This window comes from Phyllostomus discolor, chromosome 1, assembly GCF_004126475.2.
Source record: "Phyllostomus discolor isolate MPI-MPIP mPhyDis1 chromosome 1, mPhyDis1.pri.v3, whole genome shotgun sequence".
NCBI classification, from domain to species: domain Eukaryota; kingdom Metazoa; phylum Chordata; class Mammalia; order Chiroptera; family Phyllostomidae; genus Phyllostomus; species Phyllostomus discolor.
In genome coordinates, this window is record NC_040903.2 from 172,926,158 (window position 1) to 172,944,442 (window position 18,285).

An 18,285-nucleotide genomic window follows, 5' to 3' on the forward strand; every position below is an offset into this window, starting at 1 on the left:
GCATGTACCCTGGCTGGGAATCGAACCTGGGACACTTTGGTTCCCAGCCCGCGCTCAATCCACTGAGCTACGCCAGCTAGGGCTTAAATCCACATTTCTTACCAGCATGCTTTGTAGCTGGCCCCTGCCTTCCTTTCTGACCTCACATGATGATGTTGACTCTCTCCAAGTTCTCAGCTGACCGAGCTCCTTCAGTTCCCTCCCTCAGTCTCACAGGCTGGCTCACTCCACCTCCTGTATGTCTCAGTTTAAATGCCACTTTCTCAGGGCTTTGCTTGACCACCCTAAGTATGTCACTGTATTCTTACCTATCCTGTTGCCATCGCAATTATAATTATTCTGATCTGGTATGCATTATAATTTGTGATTATATAATTTATTTATTTCTTCATTCATTATCTGTCTGCCTTACTAGTGTATGAGCACCGTTAGGATAGACACTATGGTCCTTCCCCATTGTGTAACACAGTCTTCTCGGCCTCCCACCCCATCCATGTTCTTCGGGTGAACTTATGGAACCCACAGCAGTCGTGCAGCTGAAAAAGAGATGCTGTTCCTTCATGTTCCCTTGGGTACTAAGGATTCGTCCTAAAGTAACTTGGACTTGTCTGGCTTTCTTCCAAATTGTAAGAGCCAGTTAACACAGAAATGATTATAAGTCGGGCCCGGTTATATAACATGTTTCGTCCGTTGGGTATTCCATTAGGTTCTGGTTTCTGGTTACATTCTAGGGCTGCCATTTGAATATGAGAAAGCACAGATCTGTGGGCTGGTGTCTGTTGACTAGTCTAGTCTGTGTGTCTTTGTGGGCTTTGATGTTCCTCAAGACATAACATACATCGTATGTTTGGTGAAGCACACCCCAGCTATTAAAAGTATTTCACATCTGCCTGCGTCTTTGGTTGCTCCACATGTTTAATAAGCTAGCCATTATTACCCAAGCTGCTTTATTTTTCCTTTGCAGACCTTCATTAGTCCTCACTATGCAATAAGTCTGGTGTCAGCATATGTGATCATGGTGCTCATGGGCGTCTGGGCGTTCTCTGTGGCTGGAGGCAGCTGCCGAAGCCTGAAAATGTGCCTGCTCTGCCAAGACAGGGACTTCCTCCTTTTCAACCCACGCTCCACGTAACCGCTGAGAACCAGCACCTCTCAAACAGTAAGGTGCGTCTTTGGAGGAAGCACAGCTGTGCCTTTTTATAAAATTCCCTTTTCCCGATGGAATTTAGTAAAAAACAAAACTATCTAGATACAGCTTTCACGCAGCCCTCTCCTAATGGGAGTGATGTGACCAGGCTACGTGTGAGAACCACTTGGTGGGGAAGCATAAAGAATACTGGTATCTGGCCTTCATCCTCCCATTCTAATTGGTCTGGGCATTTGTCAATTCTTTTAAATTTTAAATTTTTATTTATTTTTATTTTATTGTATTTTTTTTTCATTCGGTAGTTTTTAAAAGCTTTCTAGATGATTCTGATGTGCAGCCAGGTTGAGAACCATCAGTGTCCAAATAGGAACCTCCTGAGACTGCCTCAGGTGAATAGAATCAGATCAGCCGTCTCCTAACTCGCCTTGTGCTGAATGTCAAATCCTGGTCAGCCGTTGTCTTTTTCGGTTCTGAAGTCACAGAATGCCGAAGGGCTAGCATCTCTGTAAACTGTTTTCATGTACTTCACTACTCTGTCTTACAAGAATATGGTAGGCTGTGCTTCTAAATACAGTAATAAATTGCACTGACTTACTATGATAATTTAGCCAAAGTAAACTATTGATTAACAAGCTGTTAATTAGTCTGTAGTTTTTCCATTCTAGGTTTTGCTTTCTGAGGCATTCACTGTTTTCGAGCATAGATTCAGTTTCTTTAACTAAAAGCCCATTATTTTCTGACTTCCTGGGAAAGTATTATCAAACCAAGAATTTTAGTGCCATTCTGTAAGTCTTCCCCGAGTTTAAGGCTTTTCGTGGGCTCTGCCTCGCAGCCGAGTGCAGGTTGCTGGGCTGTGGAGGTGACTCCTGCTGTTGTTCTCTCTCGGAGCGGCACTGCAGGCCGCTGAGTGATGGAACCTTCGACAGGCCTCACTGGAGCCAGAGGCAGTTTATGGCAAAAACAAACCAAAAGGGTGGTGGTGACACTTTTAATTTGCTTCTGTGATACTAACCAGCACTTTCTCCCGAATGGTGTACGTGTAAAATTGCAAATACATCTTCAACTGCCAAATTCAGGCTTTTACATAATCTATATAGTCTGTATATCTAGTAAATGTCCCTGGGTTTTGGTAGCAGATACAGCATTCCTTTATAGGAATACCCAAGGTGTTTGTTCAGCTTCTAAACAACACTTTTGATGTTCTTTATGAAGGGGAAATGCCAGTAAATTGTGCCTTTACTCACTAGAAATTGTTCCCAGTTGATGGCTTTAGGAACCTGATGGTGTGAAATGGAAATGTCCAATCCACTGAAGTGATAGGTAACCTCAGTGAGTCCCACCTGTGCTGTAGAACATCCAGGTGAAGTCGGAGCAGCGATAGCAGGGCTCACCCCGTGATGAGACGGGTGGAAGAACTTGATAACCCGTAGTGGGGAAGAGTTGCGAACTTAGTGAAAATGGAAACGTGGCCAGTGTTTGGGGCTAGCCACTCATCATCATTCCAGGGCCCAGAACCTATGCTGGAACCTTTCCCAGTGAAATCCCCTCCCATATTTAAATTACTGGAATTTCTCAGTCTAGCGATTTGAGAGCGGTAGGGTTTCTAGTAAAGCCGTAAGTAGTCTCATAAGCAATTAAAGTCATTCCTTTGAAGTCTACTTCAATACTTACACTAATGCTTCTGCAGGAGTTTGCAGTTTTCCACCTTTATACAAGATTTTCCTTAGACTTGAAGAGCCACAGGAAATGTCAAGGACATAGAGACTAACTAGTGCCATTTACTGTGCAGACTTGAGGGGAACAAGCTATCCACTGAACTGGGCTTTATTCCTATTGGAACGTGGTATTTTTTTGATGAATAGAATAAGAAAAATACATAGTTGGTTATTACTATTGATTTACAAATGTCTCAAATGGATAACCTGATAGAATATTTACTGATCTATAAAGTATAGAAAAATCTGAGAATATTAATATTAGTCATACTTGAGCTCTGAGGATGTCCTCTTTGCATTGATAATTTAGTATTAAGTAAAGAAGCTGAGATACTGTAAAATCTCACTTATAAAAACCTCTCAGGTGAGAAGAAAATTTTCTTGATTGTGAGACTGTTGTCTCAGTTCAATAAGTTATTTAATAACCCTTGATTACCTGTGCATAAAGGAACTTTATAATCCTGATTTCTCTTAGAATGAGAGCATTGCCGTAGTAGGTTAGGTACTGTTGCAAATAGCCTTCTGGCCTTGCTTTGCCTGATGCCAGGGAAGCCCAGAGGGAGAGTATAGTCTTCTTCTGTTACCATATATATACAATTTTCAAACATTTGGTATCTGCACTAAGATTTCTGAATCCTGACAGTGTTTGGAGAGGAGGAGGTGGTGGTGATGTTGTATGCTGTCCTCTGCACAGGACTTTCTCAGTTTGGAGGGAGACATAGGTGTAATAAAGTTGACCTTGTAATGTGAATTATCATTGTAGCTCTTGAATATGTTGCCATGTGAATAATAGAGATTGATTTTGTTGCTCTCTAGTAAATGTGTATTTACTTTTAATTCATTCAAATTGGTAGTAGTACCCAGAGAAGTTTTGTTACCTTGATCCTGGCCTGTCAGGATAGCCTCTTTCAGTGCATCTTATTGAAAATGTAGCTGAAAGGAATAAATGATGATATCTGCAGACTGTTCCCATTGTTAATGTCTTCATTCTCAAACACATTCCAGTGTTTGCTGAGAGTGTCAGGTTCCCTCAGAAGTGCCAAGTATCCTTCTTATCCACAGACTTGATAGCGCTCTTGAGCACTTCCTTAGACAGCTAGTTTTTTGTTAGCTAAGTTTCTCCTGGTCCCCACCATTCCTAAACCTCAGTATATGGAGTAGATGTCACAACAAAACAATTTCAGAGTGCTTTGCTCAGAGCACTTTGTTTATGATTGCAATGTTTACATTTCTCATTTAATGAATGGCTTTTTACTTCATTCTATTAAATGTTAGTCTTTGGAGAGGTGGGTACTCTCTTTATGTACAATATGTACCATTTTCTGTGTTTCACTGTTGTTGTATGTACTTTCACTGTCAGACCTTGCGTTCACTACACAATGCAATAGACTCTTTCCACACTGGTATTTTTTAGTGAATAATAAAAAGATTGTTTGGCACTACTAATTTTCCATGTTTCCTCTTTTTTGGAATAATGTATCCTTCAGCATCTGTTATCGTCACAGTTTTTGTCCCTTATAAAACTTGGCTGTACATTCTGTTGTTTATGACTGGTCAGCTCTGAGACCTTTTTCAAAGGTAAATCTTTGCTGTCTCATGTGAAATCATGAGGCCTTTTTATTTCTCTGTTCTGAACACATTGGTGTTCAGAAACACTTTGGTGCACAGAAGTTCCTTGAGACGTCTGAAAGCTTAAGTGGAGGAGAATCCTCAAAGATCCCAGAACCTCACCTTGAAAAATCTAACTGTAAAATAGTGAATTTATAAAGTATCATATAATTGTGGCTAAAGACGGGAGTCCATTGACAAGGAGAGCACAGTTTAGTTTCTACCAAGTGACCCTGAGCAGCCCATAGAGTCCTTTGGTTTTTCTTCTCCTTGGTGAGGAGACAGTGCAGCTAAGAGGTCGAACTTGGCCTTTGCCATTAGAGAGGCCACACAGAGATTTGTTGTGGCCCGAAACTCAAAACCACGTGATGCCTGTTCATTCTGATTTGTAATGAAACTGCTCCAGGTTTATACTGACTGTGTTATTACATGAAATATCCTTAGGGACCAAGGGATTTTTTTTTAGGATTTTTTAATTTAATTAATTTATCTAGAGAGAGGGGAAGGGAGGGAGAAAGAGAGGGAGAGAAACATCAGTGTGTGGCTGCCTCTCATGCGCCCTATACTGGGGACCCAGTCTGCAATCCAGGCATGTGCTCTGATGGGGAATTGAACTGGCAACCTTTTGGTTTGCAGGCCAGCGCTCAATCCACTGAGCCACACCAGCCAGGGTGGGATGAAGGGTTTTTTGCACTTAACTTGTAAGCCAGTGGAGGAGGTGTGCATTCCTCGGGTAACTGTAATGAATCTATAAAAATGTCTATCCATAGAGCTTTGCCTCAGAGAGCAGAACACTTTACAGCCTTTAAAAAGACTGAGGGTATTTGGAATATGTGACTTTGTGAAGTCTACTCTGATTAGACTCAGAAAAGCAAGTGGCTTTCTCCACTGTGATTCCCTAGCATGTTTTAAAATCAAGGAATAATTATATATAGTAAAGTGTACAGACCTGAAATGTGTAATTAGAGGAGTTTTGACAGATGTGTACACCTGTGTAGCTACCACCCCCATCAAGACATAGAACATTTCCTTTTCCCCAGATGGTTCTCTGCCTTCCACAGAGGACTGCTGGTTCCAACTTCTGTCACCATAGATTACTGTCACTTGTTTTGAATGTCATATAAATGGAATAACACAAAATGTACTCTTTTCTGTCTGACTTCTGTCACTCAACATAATTTTCTGCGAGTCATCCATGTATTTGCATATAGCCATACTTTGCAACTTTTTTCTGAGTAGGGTTCCATCTTATGGCTATACAGTTTGTTTAGCCATTTTTCTATTGATGGACACCTAGTATTCTCATACTTCTCTTCTGTATGTTACAATTAGTGGTTTCTGCCTGTCTTCCCAAGTGAGACTGTGATACTAATTATCCTTGAATATTAGAACTCTATCTAAATCATGGTTGCACTCCCATCAGTTAACCTGTGCCTAGGAAACAGACGTTCCTTAAATCTTTGCTTTTGAATAAGGAGGTATGAGAAAGAAAGGGTTATTCATAATACTTCTGACACCAAATGTGTGGGTTTTTCCATATCAAGCAATTCTCCAGTTCTTGTAGACACCAGCTGTGGACATTCTACAATGTAACTCAGTTAGTTCTGACACTAACTGTCCAAATTAGGGGCTCTATTCCACAAGACTGCCTCCACTTCAGACACCAATTGCAGGTCCAAGGTTATCACTTGTGCTCCTGACTAACTGGCTTTAAATTGTGGATTCCCGTGATCCCTCTTTAGGTCTGATAATTTGCTAGGACAGCTCACATTTACTTGTATTTACCAGTTTATTATAAAGGATATTACAAAGGATACAGATGAACAGCCAGATAAAGGGGTATATAAGTCAAGGTTTGGGGAGGGGGCCAGAGCTTCTGTGCCCTCTCCAGGCTCAGCACCTTCACATGTTGGAAGCTTTCTGAAGCTGTAGTGTAAGGTTTTCACAGAGGTTCCATTATGTAGGCCTGATTGACTAAATCATTGGCCACTGGTGATTAAACTAAACTCCCAGCTCCTCTTCCCTCCCTGAAGGTCAGGGAGTGGGGCCAAAACTACCAACCCACTAATCATATGATTCGTTCCTGTGGCAAGCAGCCCCCCATTCTCCAGCACCACCTCTTTTGCATAAACTTAGGTGTGGTGGAGGGGCTTACTATGAATAATATTTAGGAACTCTGTGCCAGGAACTGGGGGCCAAATATGTATTTCTTAGTATATCACAGTGGAGATTTTTGCCCAATTCACCCAGTGGCTAGTGGCAGGGAGTAAGTTCCTGGTCATGTGTTTTCTTCACAGAAAGAATGTACCATATTCAGGAGAGATTTTCAGATGGTTATGTGTTGGATAGTTGGGAGGGAGAGAAACTAAGATGCATGAGAGCTGCTGTTGGTTGTCTAGGTAGCTTGGGACACTAGTTTCAGCCGATGGACTGACTGATTATGTTACCTGCCTCACTAGGGGAGTCTCTGCTCCTTCTGCAGAAGCCAGTTGACTCTGTCATCACTGGCACGGAGCTGCTGTAGGAGTCTCAGTCTGCCCTTGAACCCATAGGCCCTATGTTTGTTGTCTTCATTGCAGGTAATTAAAAGTTAATATTTGAAATGAGTGAACTCAGGCAGAAATAATGACTTTGACTTGGCGTACGGAGAGGCCATATCCAGTCAGGTGGATAAAGCTGGTGTCCATCCTGGGCTCGCCCCCACAGGCTCCTCCTCCTGCGTGCACCAGGAGGACAAGCTCTGCAAGGAAGTGCCGGCGTGAGGCAGGGCATCGTTTGGCTGTGTGGGGGAGGTGTCACTGTGTACCTCCTTTTTAGGGTAGCTTCATTGAGGTATCATTGATGTAAGATAAGTGGCACATATTTGAAGTGTAAAATTTGAACAGTTTTGACATATGTGGAGAAAACATCGCCACAATCAAGATAATGAGCACATCCATCACTTCAACAATTTCTGGTACCCCTTTGCAGTCCCTTCATCCCCCACCCTCCCCAACCTCATCCCCGGCAACCACTGATCTGCTTTCTGTCACTGTAGTTTAATTGGCGTATTTTAGAATTTTATACGAATGGAATTGTGTGTGGGCGTGTTTATTCCTTCTCTCCAGTTCAGCCTTAGGAAAAGAGGGAGTTTGAACATGCCCTTGGGAAATTATTCTGCCGAATTAGGAGGCGAGAGTAACATCCCAGGTGCCGAGCTGACTCCTTTGCTTACTTGCAGTTGTCCCTCTTTGGTCAGACTTTCCTGAACAGAGGCCAGGGTTTACTGTTGCCAGTCAGATTGGAGGCAGGGGGTTGTTGTTGATTTCCAGAAATCATTGGCACAGATGACTTTAGTGCCTTTAACCTGAGGGGTTTTATGAGGTTACAGCGTGATGGAGATAAATATAGTAAATTCTGTTGTAAGAACATGTTTCCATGTCACTGGAGCTGTGGAAGGTGGATCCCACATTGTCACTGAAGATCCTGGCACTGCAGGAGCTGTGTGACCTTGACTTAGCCCAGAGCCAGAGCCCTTGGCTAGTTTCCCACTTACAACATAAGGGCAGTGTTCCCTCTTTCCCAGGATTGTTGGAGTGCAGGTGCATTGAAACGGTCAAGGATATGTAAATAGGAGGCAATACTGACTCCCTGGTTGACCTGCAGTCATTACGATAGCCTGATTACAGTAAGTTTCTGTGGTGAATAATTCCGTACCACCATGGGCCCTTATCTCCGCACAGCCATTCTGTAATGAGAGGGCACACGTGAGGCATGGGCTTCCTCCTCTGTGGCAGTGTCACACCTTGCCTCCACTCCCTGGCCATGCATCCCTGGCCATGCATCCGTGTCAGGCCATTTCCAGTGTGGACATGGATGATGAGGCCCGAAGGGTGCCCACTGCACAGGTGACACCTCCTCTTCCCCACAGGTGGCCCCAGAGGTCTAGTTCCTCTTGTAACTGGGTCTCAAGACTTTTTCCCACACCTCGAAGGAAGGAAGGAAGGAAGACTGGAAGAGAGCTTATTCTAATAGGGGCACAGCTAACAATTCAAGAGATTGAGGTTTCAGGTGCTCACCCCTTTGGGGCTGGCTAGCTCCAGAAGAGTGAAGATACCAAGTGGCCAAGTGCAGGAAGTTTAGAGCTCTGAAGAGATGGGGGTCGGGTGGGGTTGCAGCTAGCACTTGGCCAGGGACCTACCTCAGGTAACCCCGCCCATGCCTCCCTGCCTAGACCCTGCAGTTAACCCTTTGCCCTTGTGTCCACAGCCTGAGGTCCTGACAAGGCCCTGGGATGCCCCAAGCTTGAGTCATTTGCCTGATTTTTTAAAATACTGTTTTTTAGAGAGAGGGGAAGGGAGGGAGAGAAACATCAGTGTGTGGTTGCCTCTATGTACCCCTAGCCAGGCATGTGCCTTGACTGAGAATTGAACCAGTGACCCTTAGGTTCATAGGCTGGCTGTCAATCCACTGAGCCACACCAGCCAGCCTTGCCTGATTTTCCATTATCCCTCTTTTCTACCACCCTCCATATCTGCCTTCCTCGATACCCCTGTCCTCTACCTCCCATTCCCCATCCCCCACCCTGCACCCTCCCCAGAGCTTTCTGCCAGGGTTTGTTTTTGTGTGAAAGTCCTCTAGGTTTAACCAGTTCATAGGTCATGCCAAAGGAAAAGGACATTTTTTCATACCTACACAGTGGCTGTGCTGGTCCTGGCACATGTGGCCACTGAGCACTTGGAGGGTGGTTTGTGAAACTGAGAAACTCAATTTATTCCATTTTAATACATTTAAATTTAAAAGCTGATTGATTCAATTACTTGGAATAAGTGTCTTGGGAGCAAGTATGTGAATCTGCTTTTTCGAGTATAAATTTTATGAAGTCTAAATATAGATCAAATACTTTCAGTGAAAATTTAGCAACCGAATTGAGATGAGCTAGAAGTGTAAAATACACACCAGATTTCAGACTTACTATGAAAAAAATGAATGAAAATATTTCATATTAAAATATTCATTATGTATTGAAATTACAGTATTTGGGATCTATTGGGTTATATAAAATATATTAAAATTAATGTCACTGGTTTCTTTTACTTTGGTGGGGCTGCTAGAACTTTGAAATGTCACATGTCTTACATTATATTTTATAGTACTTCTGCTGGACTGTGAGCTCTAGCTTGTCCTCCTAGCTGGATTTCAGTGAGGAGGTAATGGCCAGACTAAAGGAGGACTGGAAACTCCGCCGCCAGCCCTTGGCCCTGGCCACCACCCTTCCTGAGCACCCCTGCAGGTGAACCTTGAGTTCAGGGAATGGGGGGAAAGCCTGTGGAGAGAGAAGGGAGATGACGTCTTTTACCCCTGTCTCAGCCCTAGGGCCACTGAAGCGAAAGCTGGAAGCTTCTCTAGATAACTCAGGCAAACGTCGATAGGCCTATTTGTAAGCTTCTGAGGACTGCCTCCTTTAGCCAACCAGAACGTGAAATCTGGAGTTAGACAAAAAAGATCATATGCAGGGTAATAGCATGTTTTGCAAAAAGGATCCAAAATAGGGTAACAGTCAGTCAGGCAACCAAGGAAGGCTACCAGCCTACCAGGTACAAAACCCAGTAAAGAGACCTAAGACGTGGTTCCTGTACTCATGGCACCGTGGTTAAGAATGTCTCCATCTTTTCCAAGCATCTGTTGAAATCTGACTTTTTCCCCAGGCTCTTTCCCTAACCACCCTGGACTTCCCAGCTCCCCTGAGTATGCTCTGTGCGACCCTGGGGCAGCACAGCCGCAGGCCTCCGTGCTCAGTACAGTGACTGAGTACCTCGCTGTGTTTTCCTTTGGAGCCAGGTTCTATGACCTGGATGCAAATGACATGATTACTCATTCTGATTGGTTACTCTTCACCATAGATAGGAAACTTCAAAGTGCTTTGCCAATAGTAGTGCTTTAACCTCACCTCCAGAAAACCCAGACTTACGTGAACAACTTTTTATTTATAATTTCTCATGTTTACAGTAAACGTCGTCATTACAATCATTTGTACAATACACACAGAAGTGCTGAATGGACCTTCCTCACAGTGGCCTGTGGTCCGTGGGGGCACAGGGACAGAGGGTTGCTGCGGAACCTGTGCCCCCAGGGGCCGGCCAGGAGGCCCTCAGAGGGCTCATTGCAGGCGGGAAGAGTTTAAGGTCCGAACTTGGAGTGGGATGAAAGTCAATGCAGCAGAACCCTAGAATGTCTGTTAAGAAAACAGGTATCGGTTTGTGTGGTTTTCACCAGACGATACTAAAGAAACAAAGCAGAGAGACTCAAGACCCGCGTTAGTGAGAGGCAGATGAGCCAGGGCCGTCCTGTGTTCCTCACTGAGGTACTGGTTCCCGTTCGTTTGTGGCGACTGGTGTCAGTGGGATGATGAAACTTGAGGAAAGGTTGCCCATTTCCTAAGGTGGAGCCCCAGGAGTCCCTTCAGGGTTAGCAGGGAAGTCACCTACCAATTCTGGGAGCCTTGTGTTCGCTCCCTTGGCTTTGCTTTGTCTCAGCTGTGAGGGGCAAGGAACAGGGGACTGGGCTGTGGCAGAAAGGGAGGAGGACAAGAGAAGTGCCACTGTTGTCACTGGCCGGCATGTCTTTCTTTTTATGAAAGCCATTGTGCCAGGTACAGTGATCTCTCTGTTCCCTCACAAAATTTGTCCATAAAAGGTGTAGAGAGCTTTCTGAGCTAGTCCCTTGGCTCTGGAGCCGTTGGTGTTGGTTTCTGACTGGCAACTTTGGGCCAAGGCCGAGAAAGCATTCCCTGACTCACACTGCTCGGTCATGGGGGTTGTCCCTGCTCTCATTCTATCAGCATCCGGGGTGCTAAAAGCAGGAGCAGGATGCCGCCTCAGGCCCCAGCGCTGCCAGAGGTCTCGTGAACACCCACATTTTCGAGTCTCTAGGTCATGTGTAATCTGCCTTGCAAACAAGCTATAGAGACGTGGGGCTTGCGTTGCTATGAAAGGTTGTGACAGTAGAGAAAGACCTCTCAGAGTCAGAGGGAGGAACAGAAGGAAACGATGACAAAGAAGAAGAAACCGGTGCTTCAAGAGGACATTCATTGCTGTCAGTCAGTGTGGGACTGTGAGCCGGAAGTTCTCTGGGAGCTGTGAGGTGCTGACTGCGGGAGGTGGGCGGTGGGGGCTCCTCCTCGGTCATGGAACTAACAGGTCTCCACGGGCTCTTGCATCAGTGGGAGGGGAGTGAAGGAGTTCGGGCTTCTCAGAAGCTGCCTTTGGGACTTCAGGGGGAGACCACGAGGAATCTATGTAACATTCCCTTAGTTTGGTCCCTGAATACCACGCTGCCAGCCCCAGCACAGATAACTTCCTGCTGTTATGCCTTAAAAATATATTTTAAGCAAGCCATGGTTCAGCACCCTCAAGGTCAGAGAAGTAGGTAAGTCCCAGTTCTGGGTTGACAGTAGGGACCCCACAAAGGTGGCAGAAATGAAATTTGGGCACAAGAGACAAAGCTCTTTAGTCATTTTGAATCTGCCTATTTTCTCTAGATTCTCAGTACTCGTATCTGCTCTAGGAGAGAGTAAGCAAGAGCACATTTTCAAGGAGTAGCCTAATTATTTATAAAAATCTGTAGGGTATGAAACGTAACCACCCTACCGGTAGGAGGTTGGGCTTGGGCCTAATACTTGTGCTTCTCACACTCACAGCTCCTGAGAGTTTTCAGGTCTTATGTGTCTTCCCATTCTCTCTCTCAGGTCTGTCTGATCTAAGGACATGACTGCGAAAACGCCTCTGCTGTCTTTGAAAGAATACCTCTTGTTTTCTTTTTGTCTCAGACACCTTGACCCCTCCTATATTAATGCTTCCTACCCCCACCCCCCACAACGCCCCAGGTTGCCAGGTCAGACTAAAGGTTTTGTCACAGCAGAAGGAAATGAGAGCGAGACAGCAACACCTTCCCTGAGAAAACACAGTTGAGTATCAGAAGCAGAGCCTAAGCAGAGGGCATACATTCTGGTTTGAAGGCTGGGACAAGGAGTGGAATTTCCAGGACATTTGAAACACCACTTGAGTCAGCCCCTGAATAAAAGTGGTTTTCAGTTAATAACAGCCCCACCAGGCAACATGGTTTGTGTCCCCAGAACCCAGACCTCTCACTGGTCTCATGCAGATGGAGCAGAAGCTCAGAGTCCTGCGTCTTTGGTGAGCTCTTCCCATCCACGATCACACTGAGAGGGGCCGTAGCATCCGGATAGTGGGGCGCCCAGCTAGGGGCCCCTCAGGGGTCTGGCCTGTCTGTGGGGTGAGCTCCATAGAACCCTCAGGTATTTCAAGTGTCCATGGAGACACAGTGCGTACCATCCAAAGCAAAGTCCTTCCTTAGATGGGCCTGGAGTGCTGGGGCCTCAGGCGTGGGCCTCAGTTTCCTTCTTGATGGCTGGTTTGTAAATGACTCCCTTACTGCTGTCACCTGTTTTGCTACTAGAACAAGAACACAAGAGTCTCATTAGTCAAAGAGGAGAGAGACGGAGAGTGCACCCTGGCTTGGCTGTGGAATGAGGCAAGTTCTCAGGGTCAGATTCCTCTCGTGAGGGCCTTTCCCCAGTTCTGTTGGTTTTCAGAGGGAATGGCTGCAGATAAAGATGAACCAAAATGGAACCTGTTCATTCTCCAACTGCTCTTCTTTAACACTGGATAGTACTAGGCCTGCATTTTGAAGGTCTCATTTCTGCCCCTGCGTCAAACCTTGCACTCCATAGTGGGATTCCTGACGATTTTTTTTCACGCCAGGAAAAATAAATTAGGTTTTAGAAAAAAATGAACATGACAACAAAAACATGAGCAAAGGGAAGTAATAACTAATGTAAATGATAAATCAAGTTTCCCTTCACTTCCACTTTTGGATTCACAGAAGACAAGTACTATATGGTTTCACTTACATGTGGCATCTAACAAACAAAATAAAATAGAAACAGACTCACAGATCCAGAGAGCAGACTGACAGCTGTCGGGGGTGTCACGGGTTGGGGGGCTGGGTGAAATTGGTGAAGGGATTCAGAAAAACCTCACAGACACAGACATCAGGACGGTGATTGTCAGAGGGGAGGGAGGTCGGGGGAGGTAGAAGAGGGCAAAGAGGATAAGTAGTGATGGAAGCAGACGAGACTTTACAGGGGGGTGAACACAGTGTGATATGCCAATGATGCATTAGAGAATTGTACGCTCGAAACCCATTTAATGAACCAATGTCACCCCAACAAATGCACAGCTCTTAGAAGGAAGACAGCCTTGCTGCTTATATTTAGGCAAATGGGATCTCCCCGCCAAAGCAAGAAGCTTGTCCAAGGCTTTAGCAGAGGCAGCAAGGCTGGCAGACTCACCTCGGCTCTAAGCACAATGACCCTTGAATGGCCAGCGTCTCGTGCAAAGGAACCATGTCTCCTAGGATAAGTGTTGGTACAGGTGACAGGGGCTCTTCATTGTGCAGGCTGCCTTCCCAGATTTTTCCTCATGGGCGCATATGCCACCCACTCCCATTCCAAAGCAAAACCAGCTTACCTCCTCTTCCTTCGGAAAAGCCAAATGGATACTGCTAGGATGATGCAGATGCCAAGAGCGCCAGCTAGGGCCACCGAAAGGATGATACCTGGGTGTAAAGTCAAATGACAGCTGCATGATCATCCGCCAGAAGGTGTAATTTCTCCACATATGGTCTCAGGTTCTGGTCTTTGGCTTAGCAGGACTGGCTGGAGTACTTAGAGGGGACCGTTTGCAAAGTGTGGTCATTCTCCAGCAGGGCTTCTCATATTTGCCCCAGGACCATCTGAAGAGCTTGTTTAAAATGTAGACTGCTATTGAGTCCCACCCTCATAGAGTGAGTCAGTCTGGGGTGGCACTCAGGAATCTGCATTTTAACCAAACACCTCTGGCCGATGCTGATGTGTGTGGTCCATGCACCACACTTGGAGAAACCAGGGTTACAGACTAAGAACTTACTCCACCACTGCTTGCTGGGCTTAAAGCCCATTAAGTTGCCTCTTTATCAGGGTTGCCCTCCAAGTTCCACTGCACAGTCCTAGCAGTCCAAAACAACCAGGGGCCCATCCCCAGGGTCACGTAGCCAGCCACCCAACCTCCATATTGGGCTCAGGCATGTCTTTAGGCAATGGCTTTCACCATGGCCAACAAAAGATCTTAGATAGGCTCTTTATACACATGCTATATAGAGTGATTAGGTCTTTCATTAGGGGAGCATTTGATTGGCAGTTCCTCTTTGAATCAGAGAGTGATCTGACAGCAAGGCTCACAGTGAGAAGGTGCCAGGAGCCAGAGCAACAGCACAGAGAAGCACAGAGAGTGGGCTGGAAGTATTACAGGGTCGATCACACGGGGAATCACAGCGATCACCAGCTGCACATGCACGGCCAGCTGGCCACATACCCAGACTCAGTCCTGCGTAGGTAGGGTCTTGCACTTCAAAAGGAGAGGAAAAGATTGGAAATTAACTAAGTGAAACTGTGGTAGGTTTGACCAATGTGTTGAAGCTGTACATTTTGTTGGGAGGTACTGGGCTTATGCAGATGGGGTAGAGGGAACTGTCCACCTAGGGGATTCACACAGTGATTCCCGCCTCTGATGTTCCTTAATCACAGCAGTCTCTTGGCTTGGCCAAGACTCCAGCTTTTGATACAAAGTGGCCAAAGTGGAAGGTGAGAAAGGATAAGAATCAGAGTCTACTTGGGCAGACTGTTACCTTCCTCTCTGGTTCCTACCCCTCTTCCTCAGTGAGGGGCCTGCCATGTTCTGGCTGGCTGGGGCAGGCAGAGCTTAGTTGGAACCTGTCACCAGATTTCTGCACTGTCCCATACAGTCTTGTCATGGTTTGGTTCTATTTTTGCTCTGGCCCCACTGGATAAACTGAAGAAACTCCTGCTCTGTGCCAGCCTCCCTTCTGTGCCATGTGGAACCAGGACTGTGGCTTCTCTCACAAGTGGTTGTTGCGGATAAATGGGGTGGGTCAGGAGCCCTCAGTGGGGCTGAAATAGTGTCCAGCTATCTAAGGAGACATTCCATAGTCAGGGACATCCCTGGGAGGGTCATGGGTGACTCCACCTTCTTCAATAAGACCGAGAAACCCGGTCATGAAGCCCCCCTGGGCTGCCCAGCCTGCTTCTTCCAGATTCTTAGAACTACTCCCTATTCTCCCAGTCAGGTCCTCCTTCTAAAGAAGGCCTCTGTTTATACATACACTCTTGTGGGTGATTTTCTGACTTTAGTAGAAACTACTAGTGTGCGCGTGTACGTGTGTGTGTGGACGGGTGCTTGTTCCAGGCCAGAGCTGTGCAGAAGGTGGCCACCCAGCCTGACACTAAGCGAAGCCTGTGTCCTCAGAGCCCACTGTGGCAACCGACACCCTGAGTGAGCCCTGACCAAGTATGAGATGCCAGCAGGGGGCCAGGAACTTGCCCTTGGGCCACTGGTCAACCTAGGGAACAGGCCTGAGACTGCTGGGGGAGGTGTTGCTCACCCCTTCCATCGTGGGGCCAGAGTCTGGCTGATTCCCTTGGGGCCATCAGCCCTGTGTCCTTTCCCTACTGTTGTCTTCCACAGTCGCATATCGAGTCTGCAGCCTCTCTGGTTGGCTTCCCCAGGTGGTCCTGGGCTGTTGTAAGGGTGAACAGAGCTGGTATGCAGGGGAGCTGTCCACAAAGGACAGGGTGACCTGTTCTCTGGGCTCTTGTCAGCCACCACCAGTAGCCCTCAGCCTCCCAGGTGGCAGAGAGTGGCTCCCCTGGCCTGACCGCTCACCAGGCCTTCTCTTGTAACCTGAACACGAGCATCAGTCTGTGGCCTGGGGCGTGAGTTTCCCTGGGAAGAATGTCAAGCGTTTGCACAGCATACGCTCTGTTCCCTGCATGGCTGTGGCCTCTGCACACTGTAATTTTTTTTTCTTTTTAAGGTACCTAGAGGCGACCAGGGCCTCTGGAATCTTAAAAACAACAACAACCCAGAAAACCCCCAACTAGTCATGGCTTCCTTTCTAAGCATTTTGATGAAATACACGTTTGTTCTTCCTAAAACTCCAGATGCTTGTGGTACCAAACCAGTTCTCACCACAGAAGACGCACTAGTAAGCCCGACCACTCGGCTAAGCCGACCAAACTGGACAATTTCTGAAGTCGTTACTTTCACAGCTGGCTCAGACATCTTGCGAGCCACGAGGCCCCAGACCGCTGAGCAGCTGGCTCCGGGGCTGGAGGAGGGGCTCCGTGCCTGGTCTGAGGGAGCTGGGCGACGTCTGCAGATGCAGGGCCTCCAGGGGCAGGACTTTCCTCAGGAGCCCAGCTTGGGGTCTTGTCTGGAGGGAGACTCTGGTTTCCTGGTTCACTGAGCCGTGCCTGTGGCTGTATCAGGCCCTATAAATAACAGCCTCATTTTACCTAGGGGTAAAGCTTTAGCCCGGGTTTCTTGCTCCAGGGCCTAAGTCGCCTCTCCTTGGAGACAGTGAAGGAGATGGAGCAAGGAAAGCCCTGGAGACTGGGACAGATGCTTTCAGCTAAGACTTTGCTGCAGCAAAAACAAAGCAACCTGACTGAGCAAGCAAAGAGAATAACCCGCTACGGATGAGGAGTTCTCCCCCGCAGGAAGCCCAGGGCAGGAAGAGGTGGGGATGCCAACCCCTGCCAGTGGAGGTGGCGCCAACCATCAAGGAAGCAGGGCTGCTTTGCAGAGCCGGGCAAAGCCCACAGGGCTGGGGTCCCGTGGGAGGCGGCTACCAAAGCATCTGCTAACTAAAGTAGAACAGCCAAGGAGACTTGAGGGGGCGGAGGGAGAGCTGGTAGGGACAACTGGAGCAGTAAGGCCCAGAGAGGCAAACCAAGGCCTGTGTCACAGCAGAGCCTCTGGGATGCTATCAAGAACTGGTGTCAGAGATGGCGCGGGAAAGACAGAGATAGAGACATTCATCTGCAGATTAAACAAAGAAATGGTTTGTTTCTGAACAGCGAATAAGATGAGCAGTTCCCAGTAAAAATCAACAGGACAGATGGGAGAAACAGAGACAGGCTGGTTGACCGAGGTGGCCCCTGAGAGCCATTGGATGAGGAAGTGGCAGAGGGACTCCTGAGCTGGCTGGTAGAAGGGTGCCCGCCGTACAGACGTGGGGGAGCATCCGCTCACCGTAAGGAGCTCTGGTATGAGTACGGGCGAGCAGAGATAGGGCAGTACGACACACAGAAGGAAACCACATAGACACAGAGGGGCTTGGCTGTCACATGCCTCGCCCAGGAAGGTGCAGACCCCTGGAGGAGATCGGCAAGCTGCTTGCCACAGGGGCATTGCTACCTGGTCTGGCTGGCTCAGGAGCTGCATCTTCCACTGGCGTCTTGCTGGACTGAAGGATGCGGTTTAACTGCTTTTGAGGTCTTCTGAAGCCTCAAGTGCAGACAGAAAAGTCCAGCCGGAGGAACAAGTGCCTCATTGACACAGCTTGAGGTTCCTGGAACAAGTCTAGCATTTTCTAGGTCTCTCTGCAATTCTGTTTGTTCAAACAGAATTTTGAATAAAGAGGAATACAACCTTTTTCAAAGCATTATTTTAAAGTATGGACTGTTTGGTAGGGGACATGTTACATAGTGAAACTAGAAAGAGGCAGGCAGAGTTTTGGTAATCCAGTTTCAAGTGGTAAAACTTTTGTTACTGTGCTGCACACAAGTCATAGACTCAAGTAACCCATGTGCTCGCCGCCCCCCTTTGGGTGAAGGAAGATGCCTCCAGTCACCACAGAACGTTCCTGCACTTGGAGGACATACTTAACTGGGGACCTTTCCTTATTAACACTGTA

The 18,285-nt window shown here is 46.8% G+C and overlaps 2 protein-coding genes across 15 annotated transcripts in view; one reads left to right on the forward strand and one right to left on the reverse strand.

Annotated features, from left to right (window-relative positions):
- Nucleotides 1-18,285, forward strand: part of APH1B (aph-1 homolog B, gamma-secretase subunit) — a 56,321-nt gene that overhangs the window by 25,474 nt on the left and 12,562 nt on the right. For 3 of the 8 annotated variants that reach the window (XM_028506607.2, XM_028506609.2, XM_028506608.2), the window contains one exon: nt 965-4,308. In XM_028506607.2, the coding sequence (XP_028362408.1) occupies nt 965-1,132 (168 nt within the window). In that variant the 3' untranslated portion in view covers nt 1,133-4,308. Of the gene's footprint in view, nt 1-964; nt 4,309-18,285 lie in introns of those variants that run through there. The other 5 variants (XM_036034462.1, XM_036034466.1, XM_036034473.1 and 2 more) reach the window with 5 other exon arrangements.
- Nucleotides 10,421-18,285, reverse strand: part of CA12 (carbonic anhydrase 12) — a 52,094-nt gene continuing 44,229 nt past the window's right edge. For 2 of the 7 annotated variants that reach the window (XM_028508224.2, XM_036034445.1), the window contains exons 9-11: nt 14,883-14,915; nt 14,001-14,088; nt 10,421-12,920 (exon numbers count right to left, since the gene is read on the reverse strand). In XM_028508224.2, the coding sequence (XP_028364025.1) occupies nt 12,848-12,920; nt 14,001-14,088; nt 14,883-14,915 (194 nt within the window). In that variant the 3' untranslated portion in view covers nt 10,421-12,847. Of the gene's footprint in view, nt 12,924-14,000; nt 14,089-14,882; nt 14,916-18,285 lie in introns of all 7 variants that reach the window. The other 5 variants (XM_036034446.1, XM_036034444.1, XM_036034447.1 and 2 more) reach the window with 4 other exon arrangements.